Source organism: Bactrocera tryoni, chromosome 1, assembly GCF_016617805.1.
Source record: "Bactrocera tryoni isolate S06 chromosome 1, CSIRO_BtryS06_freeze2, whole genome shotgun sequence".
Classification (NCBI taxonomy): Eukaryota; Metazoa; Arthropoda; class Insecta; order Diptera; family Tephritidae; genus Bactrocera; species Bactrocera tryoni.
Genome location: NC_052499.1, coordinates 60,720,788 through 60,744,212, shown reverse-complemented (window position 1 = coordinate 60,744,212; position 23,425 = coordinate 60,720,788). Strand labels below are relative to the sequence as shown.

Here is a 23,425-nt window from a genome sequence, read left to right as displayed (position 1 = left end):
ATTCGTTGGCATAAGTGTATTGCAGCGGGAGGGGATTACTTTGAAGTAGTTGAAATGGACAAAATTCACCTTTCTATTTGTACACAGTAGTTAAAAGAATTCAACTAAGATTAAAGTTAGCGCAGCTACACTGGCTGCTTAGGCCAAGATCCCACCTCAGTATGAAGAATAAGTTGCTAATTTATAAGGTAATACTTATAGACAGATCTGGATGTCCGTCATTTAAATCTGGGACAGTGTAGCAAACTCAAATTTAAAAGTAATTCAAGCCTTTCAAAATAAAGTTCTACGCACCATAGTGGGTGCTCCTTTCTACGTGAGAAACGATGTTCTCCACCGATGATCTGATGTTCTGAAGTTGTGCACTGTAAAGAAAACAATCGAAGAATTTAGCAGACGTTACCTCTTCTGTTTGGAGCATCATGAAAATATATTTGTGATTCAACTGCTGAACAATAGCTTACAACGTAGATAGTTGAAAACATAATACTCGCTGGACTTCCCCTTTAGATTCAATTAAAGTGTAAAATTTTATGTTTTTTGTTTCATTTTATTTTTTTTTTTTTTGTTTTTTTATTTTTTTTTTTGTTTTTTTTTTTTATTTATTGTCTTACTACCACTACGATGAGGATGAATCGTGTTTTCACAAAATTTAGTTATTGTTTTTTAAAATAACATACATAGATTCGAAATCTATTTAAATTTACAAAAAACACATTTTTTTGGAACTTTCGATATCATACTACGAGAGCACACACAGCTACCATACAAACTGAAGGACCCAAATGAAGTTCTTTTACGGAAAACCTTTTTAATTCACAAGATATCTTCAGGAAATTTGGCACGGATTATTATACTAGGCAACAGTACAGTCTACGAAGAAATCGTACAGATCGAATCACTATAACACATAACTGTCATACAAACTGACCGATTCGAATCAAGATAAAGAACTTTTTACACCCTTTTATTTAATAAGATATGCAGCTGTGAAGGGTATTATAGCTTTGCAGCCGAAGTTAACATTTTTTCGCGTTTTCTTTATTTTTTTATTTTATTTTATTTTTTTGTTTGGGAGTTTGAGTTTTGTTTTGTTCAATTAACTTCATAATATTTCCTCTGCCATATAATTAAACTTTTCCTTATTTAATCAAAATTTTTTCTACCTCTCTCTGGGAAACTTTTAACGCTAGTATTTGGTGGATTTGATGTTTGCCTAATAAGTCATTAATTTATAAAAATATAATGTATTTGTATGTACGTACATGCATGTATTTGCATGCATTTGCATCAATTCCGTTCAGCTGCCACTTCCACTCAAATGCCACCGCTTATGCATTCCACCGTTTTTCTTCATGATTTTTCCAATATTTCTCAGTAAGGCGGTTTTAATTTTCATTAGCGCGCCGTAATTGCGCAAGTGAATTGTGTTGATCGGCTTTGGTTTTAGCTTTGTTGAGTGGGTTAATTGAAAGTGAGAGTAGCAATGGTAGCCGCTGACCACACCATCTCCTCGCGCCGCCATTACAAGCACACAAACATAAGCGGCTTGGCATTAAATTTACTTTTAATTAGAAAGTTAATATGTAATATATAATCAACACATACATTTATACAAATATACATACATACATACACATACATATGTTTTTTAGCAAAAGCACCGTAAATGCTTCCAAACAACAACTTCCAATATTATTTATGGCAACTTTGACATACATACCGACACGTATAGAATTATTGGTGAAGTCGACGCGCTTTTTTCTTCGTACCAAAGCTTATTTTCTCATTAGCAACAAGAATATATAAATATGTAAGAATGTTGGCACATACTTGAGTAATGCCTGGCACTTTGTTGGCCACTCATTTGGTTGGTTATTGACTGCAATTAAGGTGGCAGTGCCAATTACTGGCAAATTTGCTGGCAACACCCACTGACATTGCCGCATACATGCACAAACATGCAAGTGTGTATGTTAAGTATGTGTATGTGTTGTTGTATCAATTGCCAATTACTCATTCTTAGTCCAAAGCCAAGCAGCATGCTCACATTACCTTTGTCTATTTGCTGCCCGGTTGATTGGCTGGCTGGCTGGCTCTTTTGCAAGCACTAGCTAGTTGCGAGCATTGTCGTGAGCGTTTGGCAGTTTATGACCAAAAAATAATAAAAAAAAACAATAATTACATACGTGGGTGGCGTTTATGTTGACAAAAGCAAAGAAACGTTCATTAATTATCGGCAGAAAATTGCAGACCAAACATGGTCGTCTTCCATTGCCACAAAGATATGACTGTGTAGATAAAAAGTTAATGTGGTAATATTTTAAAATATTTTTTTTCTTTGAAATTTTTAAAGATGTGCTGTTTAGCACGCAGTTTCACTGCTGTTTCCACTGCCTACAAAATTTCAATTATTTATTAATTTTTTGTTTCAAATTAAGTGGCAACTATATTTTTATGTTTTGTAAAATACTTTTTTTTAGAAAACACGCATTGCAAATTAATATCATTTATTTTTATTTTAGTAATATGTATGTTCAAAAACAAATTATTTCCAATTAGCAATGCATAGGTGGCAACTCTATAGAAAGCTATGTTTCTGAGTATGATTTTATATACACTATATATGTTTAATTCCATTTTTGTACTTAGCATCCAAATTTTTTAAATTTAAGAACAGATGGCAACACTATAAAATTATAATTTTTTGCCATATGTAGTTTTATGGACATACATACATACATACATATGTACACATTTCCAATATTTTCCCAATTTATTTTCTATCGATTTTTTTTTTTGTAATGTAATATGGCAACTCTATAAAAAAGTATTTTTCTGAATGAGGCGGTTAGTGAGAATAAGTAGGCATATTTATTTCCATTATCGTACTTATCTTCAAAATTTTTTAAATTTAAATAGAGATGGCAACCCTATAAAAGTTTCCTCAAAACCTCTAGTGAAAAACTCATTTGTTTCCAATTTATTTTTTGTCTTAAATATTCAAATTTATATTCAGTGGCAACTCTAAAAATTATGTATTCCAAGAGACCCTGTTGTGCCCAGCATTTTAAAACAGATGGCAATCTTATAATTTTTCTTCAAAACCTCTTCTGAAAAACCCATTTATGTATTTTGAATTTATTTTCAATCTTAAAAATTTCAAACTTACATTCAGTGGCAACTCTAAATATTATATATTTTCAATGACAGTTATTGTACCCAGCATACAGGTATTTATTTTCGATATACATACATATGTACATATATTTACAATTTATTTCTGAAATTTTTTTCGTTAAACTTCATATGGCAACTCCATAAAAAATTAATTTTCTCAATAGGTTGGTTAATGGGAATAAACGTACATGTACATATGTACATACATATGTATGTATATTAATTTGCAATTTGGTATTTATTACCAAATTTGTAAAATTTATAAAATTTTATGGCAACACTACAAATATATATGTGACCAGGTCTACGGAATGGGGGCTTAGGTGTCAAAAAAAAGGAGAACAATTAATGAGATAACGAGAAACTGGCGATTATTTTTAACAGCTTTTCCCAGAAAACTAGTTTTCGCACGTTAGCTCCCTTTTCGTAGACCAGGTCACATATTATTATCAAAATTTCTATAAAGAATAAACTGAAATATTTATTTCCAATTTATTTTTTATTTTAATGTTATTTTTTAATTTACATACAAATGGCAACTCTTTAAAAGTATATGTATTTTTCTCAATACCACTGATGAGAATAAAAACACACAACAACTTACCTATATATTTGCAATTTCGTGCATTTAAATGCTAACACTTACTAAACCCGTTTTTCTTCTTCACTTACAGAATAACGACTCCTATGACCTTGCGCTTTGCCCCACGAACAATAGCGGCTTTCCAACAACAACCGCAATTATTAGCGCCATGGACTGTCTGCCCATTATGAATGGCGGCAGTAGCAGTAATAGCAGTGGCATCGGCACACTCGGCCTTGGCGTTGCACATCATCACATCTTGTCTAACGGCAATAGCAGCACAGCGGCCGCTGTAATGAGCGGCAGCACACCAACAGTCACCGCCGTTGTCGGTTCCTATCAACAGCAACTCGCTAACTTGCATGCGCATCACCCACATCTGAATTTGGTTGGCCATCATGCCGTAACACCGTACAGCAATAATTATCCGCTGCATCATAGCAGCAGCCATCATCACATACAGAGCGAGCAGACCAAGTCGCTGCAGGAGCTGCAGCATGAAGTTGGCGCGCTGTTGGAATTTCGCGATCTGGTCATCGAAACCTTTCCGGATCTCAAGCATAAAATGGCGTCTATGTCCTCAGCGACGGGTTCGTCCACAACGAACGCAAGCGGTGGCGCTGCTTTGAGTAGCGCTTCAGCGACTGGCGTACATACACTTGCCGGTGGTAGTGGTAGCGGCAGCGGCGGCATGTCGAATGCGTCGTTAGTATCAAGGTGAGTAGTGGGTGAAGTACATAAATAAATACAAATTGTTTTATTAATTGGTTTTCGGTTTTGCGCAGACGCGAGTGGGAGCCTGGCATACGCCTGAAGCGCAAAGTTTCGCATAAAGAACCGTCCATACCGGCAGCCAGCGGCGCCACTGCTGCGGCCGTTGCAGCCGGTGAATTATCCTCATCGTCGCTGACGCGTAGCCGCAGTAATTCACATAGCGGTAAAAAAGAGCCAAAGAGCGGAGAGAATAACAACGGCAGTGTTGTGCAGGATTCCGGTTTCTCCACGGAGACAAGTTCATCTAAGGAGGGACATAGTGCTTCGTCCACAAATGGTGCTATGACGGTGAGTTGTTGTATTTAGTAATAAAATGCAATTTTTATTGTGTTGGTTAAAAATTTTAGGGCCCCACTGCACTGAACCGCCTCTCCTGCCACGAATCTGATGACGAGCTGCTCAATTTGCTCGATGTGATACATCGCAAATCGAATCGTTTACGCGAAGAAATGGATCAGCTGCAGCAGTATGAGCGCCAGAATTTGCGCGGCGCCAGCAGCAATATTAGCACCAACAACAATATTAATCCAGCGGATGAGTCGACAACAACAGTTGTTGCTGCAAGCGAATTGTCTGCAGGTGCGACACGCAGTTCTTCGGTGTTGGCAAAGTCCAGTAGTAGCGGCAGCAGTAACATTACTGTAAATGGTGCCGGTCTCACGCCGAAAACCTTCCGCGAACATGTGGAACGCCTCAATAAGGAGGATATCAAGCAGTTGCGTAAGGAACGCGATCGTCTGCTCGATAAGCTGGCCGAAATGGAAGCGGAAACTTTAACCGGACGCATTAAAGCGGCCAAAATGAATGATCAAGTGGAGGAGCTAATCAGCGTGAAAAAGGATCTCGAGGAGCAGTTGAAGTTGGCGATGGCGCAAAAGCTTGATTTAAGCGCGCGCGTGCAGCAGTTACAGCTACAGCAACAGCAACCCTCACAGCAGTTCCAGAGTAAGAGTTCTTCAAGGTAGGTTATGCTAAGAGATGCGAAAATAATGATGAAACGCGGCGCACTAGCTGAATAAGGGCTTTACCTTTAGATATTTGAAATTAGTGATTTCCATAATATTTTACTTTCTAGTCAATCCGATTATTCGAGTCAACGCAACTTCTTATCCTCCGCTACTACGGTGCTCTCCACTGGCAGCGCTGCTTCGGCACAATTTCTAGAGGCTGGTACTGCTGCTGCCACCAACACTAGCACACTAACGAGCGCACAAAGTCGGCGTCAGCATACATTCCAGCCAGTGGTGGTGATCGAACAGCAGCAACACAATCAGCGTCCGCTACATACAGCGCCGCCCGAGGACATACACATTGCATTCCATCAAAGCGCAAGCAGTGATAGTAAAAAGCAGCAAACCGAGCAGAGTGAGCAGCAGCAATTGGGCCGTCTGGATGGCGTTGTGAGCACACCGGGCGGGCGCTACAGCAAAAGTCGCTTGATCGATTCGAAACGCTTTGCCGCTATACTATTGGAAACGAGCGTAGTCGAGCTGCAGCGGCATCTGCTGACGCTGACCGTGCAAAATCAGGTGTGTTAACGTTTAAATTTCAAGAGAGGCAAATTATATTGTTAATATTCTCTGCTCCAAACAGGTACTGATGCAAAAGCTCGACTCGGCTACCAAGTCAAAAACACATTTAGCCAAAAGACTGGACAAATCAAAGGATGATGTAGAGGATCTGCGTTTTCAGGTAAGCACATTTTAAATTTACTCAAATTTGTACATAAAAAATGCAAGTACATATTTATCGTTTATTACCCGCAGTTAGAGGAGAAGAACATCGAGTTGGAGGGCACTAAGGCGCAATTGCGCGTGCTGGAGTCGCGCATACACTCTGTCACGCCCAACAGTGGCGCGCCAACTAATTCCTACTTACACTCTCAAAATGATTATGAAACCAATCGTTCATCAGCTTCCACCACGCTGATGTTGAGTCGGCGTGGCATCGGCAGCGGCGCTAGTGATACATTACATTATAGCGACTTGCGTTCGGCAACACCAATTTCAAACACCACCACTACAATGCCAATGACAACAACTGTCGGTCAAATGCCCGCACCACAGGTTACACAAATATCCACGCCCAGCATGAAGGCCATGGTTCACCTGCCGATGGACGAACTACAACAGCATAGTAGTAGCACCGAATCGGCACATGATCACGAGTTGCATGAGAGTGGCGACACACAGACGACGGCAAGCAGACTGATGAGCGCAAGCGTCGGTGGCATAAGTCCGTTTGACAGTGTGGCGCGTGGGAAAAAAGTTGGTGTGGGCAGCAAGCCAAGCAAAATACCTTTACCGGGCAGCAAAGCAGCAGCCTATTTTGCTGGTAAGTACGTGGAATTATCTTAATGGAATATATTAAGTATGCCATGAAGTTTGTAACACCCAGCAGGAAACGTTGGGAACCAAGTGAGGGATACTTATATAAAATTATCAGTGTTACGAACTGAACGTGAAATAGTCTCTCAGTTTTTGAGATATCGTTCTGAAATTTCATTTCGTGCGTCATTCTCTCCCCAAGAAGCTACTAATTTCTCGGAACCGCCGATATCAGACCAATATAGCTTATAGCTATCATAGAAACTGAACGATAGAAATCTAATCCTTGTATGGAAAACTTTTTTATTTGATGAGATATCTTTATGAAATTTGGTACATATTATTTCCTAAAGCAACAACGTAATCTCCGAAGAAATTGATCAGATCGGTTAACTATAGCATATAGCTGCCATACAAACTGAACGATCGGTATCAAGTTCTTGTATGGACAACTTTCACATTTGACAAGGTATATTCACGAAATTTGGTATATATTATTTTCTAAAGCAACAATGTAATCTCCGAAGAAATTGATCATATCGGTTAACTATAGCATATAGCTTCCATGCAAACTGAACACATAATTACTAACAGAAATGCACCTGTGGAGGGTATTTAGCTTCGGTGCAACCGAAGTTAACGTTTTTTCTTGTTTTTTTTTCTCAAATTAATCGTTTACTAAAATTTTCCCGCAGGCAAACCACCCACCGGACGTCCATCTACGGCAGGTCGCTCACCTCCTTCCACCCACACATACGGCACCTCGAACTCGTCGAGCAAGTCGTCACTGTGTCGCAGTACCGGCAATCTGTTATACAGCAAATCACCGAACAGTCTGAAACGTGCCGACTCCGCACAAAGTATACGCAAAGACAACTCATCGTTGAGCACCAATACGAGTCGCAGCTCTACATCTTCTTCCATACCGTTGGCGACGCATCACTTGTCAAATGCTACCTCGAAGTCACCGATTGGTGCAGTCGCCAGCGCGACACCAACTCCGTCCCCGAGAGTGCTACAAAACTCTCCACTACCGAAACTAAAGCGTGAATCGCTCACCTCACGCGTACGCCATTTGGATTCTTTGTCGCGTGTACATCAGCATAATCATCATTCGAACGTCAGCAGCAATGGTGGTGGTGGTGGTGGTGGTGGTGGTAGCAGTGATCTCTCCTGCACATCGCCTACAATCTCGGCCTACACCACGGCGCACAACCATAATCACAGCAATTCGGCGCTGCTAACGTCCACTTCGCCCACTGCGCTGTCCAACAGCTCGGCGAGTAGCTACATTGTGAGTAGCACGCCAAAGCCCAGCGCCATAGCAGCGCATATAAATGCAACGCTGCGCAAGGACACGCAATTGAATACAAGCAATTATGGTGCGCAACAATTTCTGCGCCGCGCCACCGGTGGCAATGCCGCCGCCGCCGCTGCCGCCACTAATACAGCTGGCTCTGGTCAAAGTGTGGTGAATAGCAGTGCGACTGCGCGCCGCTTCAGCAGTGCCTCGGTGGTGGGTGCACGCATAGCGAGCCGCAGTCAATCGCAAGACGCTAGCAGTGGGGAGCACCAGCCGCAACAACAACAACAGCAGCAACATCAGCAGAGCGATAGCGATAGTGGCAAGGTACGCACTTTAAAATCGACTTTTTTGGGTTGGCTTAAAATCTAAAAGCATAATTTAATAAAAAAAATAAACCATTAGCATTAAACAACAAAAATTAAAAAATTAAAATACAAAATTTACAAACGCAATCAAAAAAGCAAAAGCAAATTTAAATAAATAACATGCGGAAGCAAACATACATACATGTACTACGCTGCGCTGAACGCTGTTCGTTGAAAACTACTACATGCTACATACCTACATTTAGTAATCGTTACATGAACGCATAAATACATACATACGTAAATACGCATAGCATTATTATTACGCAAAAACAACAAAACAAAAAAAATTTAATTTAACGAATTATATTTAACTAAAAGGCAAATAGTAAACAACAAGGTGAAGAAACGTAAATTTTAGCTGCTAACATCCACATACACATATACATACCTACAAACACACTCATGCATACACATTCAAACATTGCAGCAATGCAACACAACAACAAACAAAACGCGAATTATTGCTAAAAATGGCGTTTTCAAATCGCGCCATTTTGCTTAACTAAATTAAGTCTTAGCACACAAACATGTTAGAATTGTCTGTATTCTGGCTAAAATGTGCTAACTTTCAGCAATTGTTATACTGCTTGTTTTTCTTATTTATTTTTTCCAACTTTTGTTTGAAGTGTGAAAGTGTGTGGGCATTAAAGCAACATTAATTACTTGTGTACAGACTAGCATAACGCTTAGACTCATCGGCATTACAACACGCTCGGTATACACACAACCATGCATTCATACACACACATATACATACATACACACTTAACAATTCATTTGCATATATTTCATGATGTAAATTCAACTAATTCTGAGCGCTGGTGGCTGGACTGCATAAACTATTGGGTTTTGAATTTGATATTGGTGAAAATAATATTTTTTTCTTGATTCACAAATATTGTTGTTAAAATTTTATAACTCGCAAGCTGTAGCATGTTAAGTGCTTACAATTTTTTATGAAAATATTTTTTTATTAAATTACAAAAGAAACATGCTCGCACTTCGCATTTGTAAGGAAAATCGCCAAATATTACGTAATCATAAATTTTATATTTTAAATTGACTATAATTTCAATCCAAAATCAAATGTCCTAACAAATTTGATAGCAAACACAAGTGTTTCAATTCAGTATGGCTCTTCATTTTTAATTTAATTTTTTAGTTTTTTATTTATTTTTTAATGTTTCAAATTTTTAATTTTAAAAAACCTTAATTTAAATAATTTAATTAAATAATTTAATTAAAAATGTTAATTTTTTAATTAATAAAATTTTTGTTTGTAAAAAGTTAAAAAAGTTTATAAAAAAGAATTTATTTAGGAAAACTATAAAAATATAACAATAAACAAATTTTTACATATATTTCTAATTGAAAACAAATTTTTTTTGTAAATTAAAATAATTTTTAATTAATAAATTAAATATTAAAATTAAAAAATAACACTTTTAACTTTTTTTAACTATTTTTTTGTGAATTCAATTATTTTAATTTAATAAATTAATTATAATAATTTTTTTAAATTAGAAATTAAAATTTGCTTTTTTTGTAAAAAATTAAATAAGTTAAAAAAATTTAGTTAGGAGAACTTTAAAAATACATATAATAGTAAACTAATTTTTACATATTTTTTCAAATTGAAAATTAATTTTTTTGGAAATTAAAATAATTTTTCATTTTAATTTAAACTTAAAATTAAAGATAAAAATATTAATTAAATTTACAAAAAAAATTAATTTAATAAAATGTAAAAATGTTATTTTTTTAATTTTAGTTCAAAATTATTTTAATTATTTTTTTTTTATTGAAAAAGTTAAATTAAAATTTAAAATAATAACATTTTTACATTTTTTCAATGAATTTTGTTTTGTAAATTTAATTAAAGCTTTTTACTTTTAATTTTTAAATTTAAAGTAAAATGAAAGAAATTTAACATTTTTACATTTTTTGATATTTTTTTTTTTGTAAATTCAAATAATTTTTAATTAATTCAATTAATTTTTAATTAAATTTTTAAATGTTTAATTGTAAAATTAAAATAAAAAACTTTACCTTTAATACATTTTGTATAAATTACTTCTTTTGTAATTTTTTTATTATGTAATTATATAAATGTTAATTTTTATTTTAATTAAAATTTTTTTTCAACCAAAAATTTAAAATAAAATTTAAAATAAAAAAAATAATAAAATTAATTAAAACGTATTTTGCTGATTTCTAAAAAGTTTATTATTATTATTATATTTTTAAAGTTTTTCTAATTAAACTCTTTTTTTTTATAAACTTTTTTATTTAATATTGTTTGTTTTAATATTTTTCTGTTTTTTACTTTTTTTGTTCTTTTAATTTTATATACTTTTTTATTATGTTGAATTTTTATATTTTTTTTATTTTTCTAATGATTATATTTTTTTAATTCTTTCTCTTCAAATTTTTTAAAACAACTTTTTGTGTATATTACATTTGTAATATGTTTTGTTTATTAAATTTTTTTATTTTATTTGTTTTTTTATTAAATTATTTATTAATTTTTTTATCAAATATTTCGATTTTCTTATTCCAAAACATCAGTTTTTGTAATCAAATTGCCGTAAGTTCTCAGGCAAACTCTAGCCCCAGTGCTCAATTCATTTAACTGTAAATACATTCAATACGTTGGTTGTAGGGTCTTGTCTTAAAATACAATTTATATTATTTAATAATTTTTAATTTATTTCTAAGCTAGAAAATGTGCTTTTAAATACTCATATACAAAATTTTTTCAAAAACTAAAATGTGTGGAGTGGTGAGTTGTCTTGGAAATATATGTATATGAAACATTTTTCTCTTTGCTGGCATACTCGGTTTTGCATGTAAGGGTCTCGTTAGGATCATCCAGTTGCGCACAGTTGAAAGCTGCAATAATTTTTAATAATTTCTCTAATTCAAACTGTTTTTATTAACTGAAAAGTGCTTATTATTTTTATCTGAGATTCTGCAGTTATTATATCGCTCAATGTCGTTTTTTGAGTAGTACTGTGTGTCTGCTTGCACTTTGCAAGCTTAAACAATATTGTAAAGTTGCATTATCTAGTTCGAAAATCGCAAATTCAACTTTATATATATATATAACGTATAACTTCACTGTGTACCAAACACACTGCGAAAAATTATGTTGAAAACTACGCTAAACTATAACTGTTTTCGTTTTTCCAAATAAAAGCGCATAACTTTATATTAGTTTTATTGAAATGTGTGAGGCTTCTTCTACAACACTTTATTTTCTTTTAATGAAATTCTTATGAATAACTTGTCATCGGCAAAATTTATTATTTGTATGTCTGTATACTATTATATGAAACGTACGCTGTCTCAAGTTTCATTTATTTAAAAAGGTTATGCCATTTTATTTAAATAGTATATTTAAGCCTCACCTTTATCGTTTATTTAATGCTCTCCTATTGACCCAAAATAATTCTTTCCAACATCTTACGATTGTTTTTTTTTTTGTTTTTGCTGTAGTAGACCAAAATCTGTTATGCACACAAATAGCCATACAAAATTGAACTAGCAGCAAACGAAATCGTTTTTCACCACACTCATACATTGTAAAAAATACATGACTGGCGCGGCAGACTGCGTTTCACCTTGTATTTAATGCTAAAAAAAGAAAAATTAAAGGAAATTAACAATAAAAAAGTTATAATAAATACATCCAACAAACACAGGCACTTTGTTGGCAGTCATTTGTATAAATTAAACATAAAACTGTATTTTTTGTGTTTAAACTTTATGAAACACTTTTTTTTTCTTTTCTTTCGCCTAAGCGAAACCTCTGCATATACATACATACGTATAAATATAAATAGCAACAAGAAATGTATTAAATGTATTATTTTATGTAATTACTAAATAATAACAAATATCCAACTAGTTTACAACTTCAATGTCAATACTTTATGTTTTAATGTTTATTATTATTATAATCATAACTTTTTTTTAACTTGTATGCGCTTAATTTTAATACTATATATATAAAAAATAACTGTATATTACGTTAACATGAAGCAAATATTAGATTTATGGGTTTTACATAAATATTTACTTACGCGCGTTTTGCATTAAGCTCAAGACTTGCCGGTGTAGCAGTGGAAACACACCAAGCGAAAAAAAAAAATATATATATAAATATTAATATTTTTGTTTTTAATTAAATATATTTTTTAATTTTAACTATGCTCACATCCTAATTTTATGTTAAAACAATAATTATAATTATTAATAAAATATTACCAAACTTTTGTGTATTTAAATCGAAATGTTTTTTGAACTTTCTCTGCATACTCATTCATAACACTTAAATATTATATTTCGATTTTTACTTTGTATATGTATGTATGTGTAAGTAACTGATTTATTTTATTCAGATCATTCAGTTATGCAGCAATAGTTAACGGCGTACATTTACATATATATTTTACATAGAATTCATATGTTTTCATTTGTATAGTTCAGTGAGTAGTGGTTTATGGGTTGTTATTTTATTTAACTTATACATATACTATATATGTATTATTGTTTCGTGTTTGGAATCATGTTTTATGAAGAATTTTTTTTTTGTTATTATGCTATTGTTCAGTATTTAGTGTTTACAAAAAAGCAAAAGTTACGTTATGTTATATTCTTTAAAATAGCCTTGTTGAAAATTAAAGAAATTCAACTGTTGAGGTAGCCAAATAATCTGCTTTCAAAAAATTCAAAAGAAACAATAAATGAATTTTTGTTGTTCTATCGGCCGAAATCATGCAACAAATAATTTTGAGCAAAAAATCTAAGTATCCTTTCGATTCTACTCCGATTACGTAGACCCGACTGTCGTGGGAACTGAGTTCCGATGCCATCTTTCAGTATTTAGAAACTGAGGTTTTTACTATCTGCAGACTTACGAACCAAAGACGCTCCCACATAATGTATGTAAACGTAGTAAAAAAACTATTACTTTAATTGAAAAAATGTTGCTTTTCGACCTCACCCTATGCTCTTGGCTATACATTGTGACAGTAAAAAGTACCTGGAAATTGTAAATTAAAGGCTAAATACTTAAAGATTCATCAATATTTCCAGTCCTTCGACACTTTTCGTAAGCACTTTTTAGAATGGCCTTCAGCGAATTTTCTTTTATCTCTTCAATCGATTGAAAACGGGTTCCATTCCGATGATGGTTGACTTGTTTTGCATGTTAAACTCATAAACCCATGTCTCATCGGCAGTTTTAATGCTCTCCATGAATGCGGAATCGGAATTCTGTTACGGTCCTCTTAAAAAAAAAATCAGCTTTATCGGGAAGAGCCGAGCAAATTTGCGTTTCAGACCCGAAATATCCACCAAAATCTTTCAAATGGACTCACAAGAGATGTCGAGCTCTCACTTGAAGATTTCTTTTAAGATAAAATAAGTTTGTAAAATGTTAAAATTATTACCAGAATCCATGAGAGAATCATTCTAATAATGCTGTAACTACCAATTTGATAACATCTCATCGAATTTGATTTCAAAAATATTTTCTTTGAATAATTTCGAATATTTTTTTTCAGTAAAATAGCTTTGATACACAAAATTTCTCCTCCATATTTTCATTTATGGAGGACAGTGCTGTCTTAAAGCTTTTACATAGATACCAAATTATAGTTTGAATAAAATATCGTTCGAATAAAATATATAGGTAAAAGTTTGTCGAGTTTTGTCCATCCTAAAATTAGAGCACGATTTAGAAAATTTTGAGCAAAAAAAGAAAAACAAAGTAAGAAAAGCTGCAGTAACTTCACATTTTTTCTTCTTCTTCTTTACTGGCGTAAACACCGCTTACGCGATTAATTTTCACATTTACTGTTAGTAATTCTCATACAACAGTCAGCAATTTATATTTTAATGAGGATAATTAGTGTTTCATTAAACTTTGTATTAAATTTTCAGGGCTATTACCATTCAAACAAGTAGTGTCTCATTTTTTTATTCAAAATAATATTTAATAACTCATTTCGAGCATTTCTCATTTCACTGTCTCAACTTTCAATTTCATTTCAGCGTTTCGCGCGTACTCGCGTTCCCTTACACACTAACAAACTTAACAAAAGTAAATGAACTCACTCATTTTAAGCTGTCATTAAAACTAAAAAAATAAAAAAATATTATTTATTATTTATGGTTACAAAAAAAAAAAACAAAAACATTTACAAAAAATATAAAAAAAATACTTTTGACAAGTATAAATAATTAAAAAACATATTATTTGCAGAAAAGAAAATATTTACAAAAATGTTTTAGAAAAAAAAAAATATTTTCTTATAAAAATATAATTTTACAAATATTTTTTTGAAATAAATTAAGAAATATATTTAATTTTTATATAAAATTTAACAAAAGTTTTCATTTTTGGAAATAATTTAAAAATTATTAATGATTCACCAAAAAACTAATTGGAAACAAAAAATTATTTACAAAAAAATTTTTGGCCAAAAATATGACTTATGACTTTGATAAAAAAGTTGACCTAAAAAAATATTAAAGAAATAATTACAAATATTTTATAAAATCTTTTTCAAAAAAAATTGTTATTTTTTGTAATAAATTAAAAAATATTATTGGCAAATATTTATTTATGAATATTATTTTTATGAAATAAAATATTTTTTATAAAAAGTAATGATATTAAAAAAATAAGATAAATTTTTTATATAGTTTTTAAAATTTTTTTCATAAATATTATTTTTTTGATTTGTAAATATTTCTTTCCAAAAATTTATACATTTTTTTAATATTATTAATTTTTATAAAAATAATATTTATACAAAAATATTTACAAAAATAATTTTTTAATTTATTAAAATATATACATACATACATATATTTGTGAACATTTGTTTGAAAAAGATTTAATAAAATATTTGTAAGTTTTTAAAATATAATTTTTTTATAAAGTTAAAAAATACTTACAAAACTTTACACAAAAAATTTTTAAATTTTTTTAATTAATATTACGTAAATTATTTTTAAAAAACATTTACAAACTATTTAAAAATTGTTTATGGTATTTTTCAGGTAAATTTATTTTGGAAATAAAATGTTTTCTTATAAATAATATTTTTTAAATTATTTCTAAAACATAATTATTCACAAGAATATTTCAAAAATGTTATTTAACGGTTTTTAGACAAAATTTGTTGTCAAATAAAATATGCTCTGATAAATAATGTTTTTGCTACGATTTTCAAAAAAAATATTGTTTTTTAAATAAAATAATTTAAAAAAAATATTTTTTCTAAAATCTTTTTAAGAAAAGGTATCTTTTTAGGACCTTTTTTAACAAAATGTTTTTTATAAGTAATATTTTTTTCTTAGAAATTATATAATTTTGTCAAGAGTATACAAAATTTTCTTATAACTAATGTAATATATGTATATTAACTAATGCTGTATACATTTTTTTCTAATCCAACTTATTTAATAATTGTTTATTATCTTTTTTTAACCTTTGCTCTTCTTTGTCTTCTTCTCAACTAAACTTAACTGTATTACTGACATGACGCCGCTAACTCTTGCATGCTTGTCAAATAATCACTAAATTGCCGATGAATGTAATTTACAAAAACAACAATGACTACTAAATTATAAATCGATTACTTAATGATTACTACAACTACTACTAATTACAAGCTTGGCAAAATTAGGCAAATAACTTTGAAAAATGAAAATATCAAAAATCATTTGAAAAAATATAAATTTATTTAATTAATTAAATGTGTATTGTGTTCCCGTCCCCCTCACCACCATATCACAACACCACAAATCTACAACTACAAAAACCAACTTTACTGCGCTACAACATCACTATCAACAACAACGAACACAACTTGCTAACTGGACCACGCGAATATTTGTGTTTGAAAAAAAAATGAAAATAATTAAAAATATATATTTAAAATTTTGTTTTGGTCACAACAATGAACAGCTGATGATTGCATGCAAAAGACACGTTATAAAACGGCCGAATCGAAACAAACGAATGCCACTTAAACATATGTAAAATGCGATGTATGAGTAAATAACGGATTGTGGGTGGTCACATGGTACTAAAACAAAACAAAAAATAAAATAAAAACAAAATACGCACACGTAAATAATACAAATAAAAAGTGTTAACAACAACAACAACACTGACTGAAATTGGCAGTAACAGTAAGGCCACACGACAAGCTTGCCAGACCGACAGTGGCCAGAAATTTAAAATTGAGTACATAAAACAGTTAATTATGATTTAACCGATTGCATGCACCACAAAAAGCTAACCAACTACAACTTGTATTGAAAATAAGAGCACACAAACAAACAAACACAAACGCTCAAGCAACTACGAAACAGTGTGAGAAAAGTAGTACAGCAGGCTTGGAACTTTCAACTGGACCAAGCGGAAATACGGCGCAAGGGATGTGTCAGCAAGCAACAATTTTATTCGACAAAAACACTGGAAGCCTCGCGCTGAGAGCGTCACCTGAAGCGGTTTAGTGGCAGCAAATAGCATGCTACGCGTATTTGTTGTTGTTTTTTGTCCATTTTGTTACGCACAAAATGCAACTAAAACGCACAACAACAAAATGCCAGCGCTGCCGTTCTTAACGCCTTGCCGGCTTAATCCTTCATTCTGCCTCCTGTCTTCCTGTCAACTCTCATACAACTCCTACAAATACGTACTTGTACAACAACAATAGCAACTACTCCAACGTTTTTGCTGCGTTTAAGCGAAAATGTCTGTCGCGTAAGTTTCGTTTCGTCCTAAGTTGTTGTTGTTTCTTTACTTATTTTGTTTTTAGTTTCCTTAGCACTTATGTAATTTGCTTTAGTTAGTTGTTTCTTCTCCACTTTCCTTGCAAAAATTTAATTTTCTTTTTTGGTTTCGTTATCGTTTTGCTGTTGCGTCGTAGTTTGTAGTACAAAAATAGTTTTAGTTCACCCCGAGCACTGCCCTATCCAACCTACATAAGTTCCTCTACCATACATACACACACATAAAAATATATATACATGCAGGCGCTGCTTATTTCTGTTTCAATATTTTCGAATTGCCGCCTATGGTTTTGATTTTCTTTTTTATACATAAGTCCTACACATTTCCCCTACGCCCTCACATATAAACATACTTACATAGTACTCACTTGGTTTACAGAAATGCTGGATTTTTATGCCCCTGGCCACACATACACGATATTTAATTTATAAGTTTTTAGAAAGTCTGTTCTTGAAGTCGTTTCGAAATTATAAATTTTTAAAAATATTCATGTTCAAAAAACGTTCAGAAATTTTTTTAAACATTTTACATTTTTTTTTTAATTTTTTGAAATTTGTTTCAACAAATTTTACAGAAAGTTTTCAAACCTTTTTGAATTCTTTTTTAATGCCTAAAAAAATTGATTTTTTTTAATGTTTCAAAATATTAAATTTTTTTTTTTTTAATTTTTCAAAAAAAGTTTTACAGAAATTTTCAAATATTTTTCATAACTGTAGTCTTTAAAAGTATAAAGCAAGTTGAATTTAGTGCGGTAATTATCATATATTTTTGAAGCAGCATAATTTTTTTTAGCTCTTAAAATTGAACTTTCAAGTTTTGAAACTTTTATTTATTTCTTTGAAACAAAGCTGAAAAATTGAATAATACATGTATGTTTAGCCTTTATAGCAAGTACTGACAAACCCTTAATAGCTTTCAGCTCTTAAAAAGCTTTTGAAAGGGCCTGAGCAATCAGCTCATATCGACAGATTTTCAAAAACGTTCTTGTGGTTGAAAAATAGTTTTATAAATCATTTTTGTGGAGAGTTTCACACTTATACAAATTACCTTAGTTGGGGGTCTCTGAAAAAGACATAAATAAAACAAATTAATTTTTTCAAAATTTTCAAAAAATTTACGTTTCATTTGTTAAAATGTTGACTTTCCCTCCCAAAGCTTTTTCACCTTACCTACTTGATTATATTTTCCGTCATATATAGTTGTTGTTGTTATTTTTTATAATTTTCTATTTGGAGAAACCTATTATTCAACTTTCGAAGTTACAGCTACACAGGTAACCAAACGCTACTTTGAAATAAATTTTTTTAATTCTTTAATTTTTTTATGAAAAAAATCTTAAAAAGTGCGGATAATTGTAAGTTTGAAATTTTTAATTCAATTTTTTTCCAGTCTTCGTGCTAATAAAAAAATATTCAAAAATATCGGAATTGAAATATCTTTTTTTATTCATAAATATTTTTTTTAAAAAATATCAAAACATTTTTTTTTAATAAAAGTTATGTATGTTTATTTTTCAATCAATTTTTTTAAATGTTCATGGTCTAAGTAAAATTTATTTGCAAACTTTTGAAATTAGTATTTTTTTTAGTTAAAACATTAAATTATTATTAAAAAAATATATTTCTTAATGAAAAAAAATATCAAAAAATGTCAAAAAATGTTGAAATATTTTTTTATTCTTAAATACATTATAGAAAAATAGTTTTTTAATAAAATTATATTGTATGTTATCTTCTTGAAAAAATAGTTAATATATTTTTTTAGTCAAAACAATTTGTATTATTTCAGTAATTTTTGGCATTACAAATAATAAATTATAATTAAAAAATATCTAGTTTTAAATTTTAAACTAAATTTTTTTCTTATGCTCGTGATAAAAAAATATCATAAATGACAGAATTGATTTTGGTTATTTTTTTTCACATAATTTTTGAAAGTATTAATTTTTTTAGTCCAAAAATAATATTAAATATATCATTTTTTTTTAACTTTCGAAATTACATTTTTTTATAAATTAGGAAATTTTAAAATTATTATTAACTATTTTTGAATTTTAAAATCACGTGATCATGAGTTTGCCAAATCAATTTTCTGCCACAATTGTAAAATTGTAAATATTTTTGTTTGTATATTAAATTTATAAAAGTAAATAACCCGAAAACTCTGTGTTGGTTGCAGTTGGTGCGCGGTGTGGCAGGCACTCTTTATACATACATGCATACACTTATTTATTTTTACTGCTTTGTTATATATTCCCAATTATATACTTTTGTCTTATTCACTTAATTTTATTGTGTTTATGTGCCACTAACATTTTCAGCAAAAGAGCCGTTAAATTCTGCATAGCTCGTTCACCTTCTTTGTGTTGCATGATTTGACTCCAATGCCTGAATATTAAATCTGCACCCACACGCCTAAATTAATAGCTCTCCCACTCAATTTCCCTCAAACGCTCAACTCTACCATTACTCGTTTATTAATTGTTTGCTTTTTTATTTTCTATTTTCTCCCTACTTTTTCCAAAAATCAAAAACAAAACCAAATCCTTTGGCCTTTCTTGCACGCTTACAGCATTCACTGCTCTATGAGCTGCTGCCAGCTTACAAACCGAATGAGAGCGCTGCCAGAGCCGCAACCTCCCATAATTGGCGACAACAACAATGGCAGCAGGTGTTGACACACGCCTTAAATAACCATGGGGCTGGAGCTGCCGATCGCGTGGCTTACAATCACACAGACGGTGGCAGCGCGCTCTCGCCCACCACCTACGCCACGCGCCCACTGCCGCTCCAGCTGAGCGCAAATCTGCAGCTGAAAAGCAAAAGTAAGGACCATTGCAATTTTGTGCGCGCCTACGAGTTGGAGGAGCAAACTAAATTGCAACAACAACGGGTGCGGAAGATGAACTCGCTGCTGCCGGAGGTCAGCATACCCAGCTATGATTATTACTACTCGAACGAATCGGTGCGCAGTTCAGATCGTGGCAGCGATAATTTGCTGGTGACATTTGATTATGGCTATAGTGACTCATTGCTCGAGGAGGCAAACGCTGATGCTGATTTCAGCATTGAGAAGAAGCAAACGCGTATTGCGCTGCCCGAACTGCGTGCTGTCGTTTATCCAATCAAGGAGGAGTTGGAGAGCGCGCCACTTTGTGAGCAACTGAATTTGTGGCAGCGCAAGCCAGCGCCAGTCAATTGTTTGGATAAATATGCGGATGATGATTACAGTGACAGCTGGGAGCAGAAAGAGGAGGACGAAGAGGCGCATGAGAATATTTGGTTTAACACAGCGTTGACGCGCAGTCAGCAGGCGGAGCGCAATAAAGCGCGTTTTGGCTCTGATGCAGATTTCAAAGTGCATCACATGCAACATGATGCTGCTTTTGAAGGGTGTGGATACGATGATAATGTAGAGGAGGAGGAGGAGGAAGATGTAGAGCAGAGTCTCGAATTTTCAGTGAATCCGCGCAATAACGGTAGTGATAGTAGTCGTAGCGCTGGCAGCGCTAATAGTTTCTACTATCGTCAGCTGGCGTGGGACCCGTGGCTGAAAGAAACAGTTGTCGCTGAACTGCAGGTGGAGGAAACACATGAAAATGCAGCGGACGACGAAGAAGAGGAATTTTTTGATAGCCTGAATTAAGCGGCGTGCTTAGCACTATATAATTCTAATTTATTTAATTTTTGTTTAGAATTGTTAGGGTGTTTCGTGTAATTTGTATGCAAATATTTAAATGTTTTTAATTTTTTTTTCAATATTAAAAATACGCGCACTTAGTTATTGTTGACACATTTATTTGTTCAAAAAAAAAAAATACAAAATTTGCTTAGCAAAAAGGCTGATAATATAAACTATTTCAAAAATTAAAATTAAATTCCTTTATCAAAAATTCTAAAAATGTTTTTTTTTTCAAAAAATCAAATTTTACTTAAATTCAAATAGTTTTCAAGAATTAAAACTTAACTTGTTTTGTTATCTAAAAATTAAATTTTAATTTCAAAAATTCCAAAAATGCATTTTTTTTCAAAAATTCATATTTAAATTAAATTAAAAATTAAAATAATTTTCAAAAATTAACACTTAGTTTCCTTTATTATGTAAAAATTAAAATTCAATTTCGAAACTTCCGAAAATGCAATTTTTTTCAAAAACTTAAATTTAACTTAGATGAAAAAAATAAAATAATTTTCAAAAATTAAAACTTAACTTCGTTTATTATCTAAAAATTAAAATTCAATTTTGAAAATTCCAAAAATGCAAATTTTTTCAAAAATTCAAATTTAGCATAAATTAAAAAATTAAAATAAATTTCAAAAATTAAAACTTAACTTCCTTTATTATCTAAAAATTAAAACTTAATTTCAAAAATACAAATTTTTTCAAAAATTCAAATTTAACGTAAATTAAAAAATTAAAATAAATTTCAAAAATTAAAACTTAACTTCCTTTATTATCTAAAAATTAAAACTTAATTTCAAAAATACAAATTTTTTCAAAAATTCAAATTTAACTCAGATGAAAAAATTAAAATAATTTTCAAATATTAAAACTTAATTTCCTTTTTTATCTAAAACTTAATTAAAAACTTAAACTTAAACTCAATTTCGAAACTTCCAAAAATGCAATTTTTTTCAAAAATTAAAATTTAACTTATGTAAATTAAAAAATTAAAATTATTTTCAAAAATTAAAACTTAAATTAATAGTTTTTGTTTTACAGTTGCTTTGTTCGTTATTAATCGTCAACAATTTTACGCTGTATTTTTTTTTTTTTGTTTTGTGCTTTGTAAATTTTGTATTTTTTTTCGCTTACAAAAGCTATATGATTTATATTTTCTTATTTATTCATAAATAACGCTACTTATTTATCATACTTAAACAACACTTTCACTTATGATGTATGTATGACACCCTTTAATCCTTATATTTAGAAATTTTCAAATAATATTACATTATTGAAATTATGCATAATGTTATAAATGTTTTTATGACACCCTGTAATATGTTTACTTCTTAAATTTCACTCTAAAAGTTATATAAGTTTTCTTTGGAAAAGATATGTATGAATGTATATACTTTTGAGTGTTCCAAAATTGCATTTTTTTCAAAAGGGTGGTTAAAGTACGGAAAATATTAAAAATTAAAATTTTATTAAATTTTCATGCAATAAATTGCATAAAAAGCATGTCACCCTGTTTAAACAATTAATTACAACTTTATACACTTGTCTGCATGTCGTATGGTTTTCAACTACAGTTACACGCATATATACATATTATTATAAATATTCGTTTATTTTATTTTTCCTTATTCAAATATTCATATGCTATATTACTCTAAATATAAATATTTATGAAAAGTTCCTTACTCGCATTGCAGCTCAGAGAGTAGTAGACATTTTGTAAATGCATCAAATTAGCATAATAAATTTGTATTAAAAAATTTAAAAAAATAATTAAAATAAATTACATAACAAATTTGTAAATTTTAATTATTTAATAAATAAAAAAATATTACTTTAACAACAGCAAAGCATGAAATGAATCAAAAGCATAATTTGCATACGTTATAATAATTAGTTTCTTAAAACTTATATTAAGTTCATTAATATTAATATTAAGTGAAAATAATGCTAACGTTAGTCATTATAGTAAACATCTTGTGAGACATGAAAAATCCAAAAAGCAAAAGTAAACTAGTCTTAAAAGCACACGTGTGAAATTGGTTAGTGGGCGGCGCGTTTTAACTATTGCTAACGTTTAAAAATATATTAGTTTGAAAAAATTTAAATGAAAAAAGAAAAAATGCTTTGGAAATAATTATATGTATGTATGTATGTGTAGGTACGATTTGCGCGTGTCTATTATTTCCCAAGTCGATTTTTTTTTACAAATGCACGCTGAAGTTTCAGTTTTTTACTCTAACCGAAATGATTTAACTGAAAAAAGACAAACATTTTTTGATCGTTAAACAAGTAAATCTACAACTTTAAGAAAATGATATTTTAATGCATTTACAAAATGGTCTTAAAGTTTTTTTTTATAAAAAACATTCTTTTAAAAGTTAT

At 31.0% G+C, this 23,425-nt stretch overlaps 1 protein-coding gene across 3 annotated transcripts in view; it reads left to right on the top strand.

Annotated features, from left to right (window-relative positions):
- The window catches only part of LOC120767731, a 185,974-nt gene extending 164,780 nt beyond the window's left edge, over nucleotides 1–21,194 (top strand). The window contains exons 2-9 of one of the 3 annotated variants that reach the window (XM_040093959.1): nucleotides 3,855–4,480; nucleotides 4,549–4,825; nucleotides 4,885–5,498; nucleotides 5,613–6,066; nucleotides 6,131–6,229; nucleotides 6,304–6,871; nucleotides 7,560–8,494; nucleotides 19,928–21,194. In XM_040093959.1, coding sequence (XP_039949893.1) covers nucleotides 3,855–4,480; nucleotides 4,549–4,825; nucleotides 4,885–5,498; nucleotides 5,613–6,066; nucleotides 6,131–6,229; nucleotides 6,304–6,871; nucleotides 7,560–8,494; nucleotides 19,928–21,001 — 4,647 coding nt within the window. In that variant the 3' untranslated portion in view covers nucleotides 21,002–21,194. Of the gene's footprint in view, nucleotides 1–3,854; nucleotides 4,481–4,548; nucleotides 4,826–4,884; nucleotides 5,499–5,612; nucleotides 6,067–6,130; nucleotides 6,230–6,303; nucleotides 6,872–7,559; nucleotides 8,495–16,227; nucleotides 16,685–19,927 lie in introns of those variants that run through there. The other 2 variants (XM_040093951.1, XM_040093943.1) reach the window with 2 other exon arrangements.
- The last annotated feature ends 2,231 nt before the right edge of the window (nucleotides 21,195–23,425 follow it).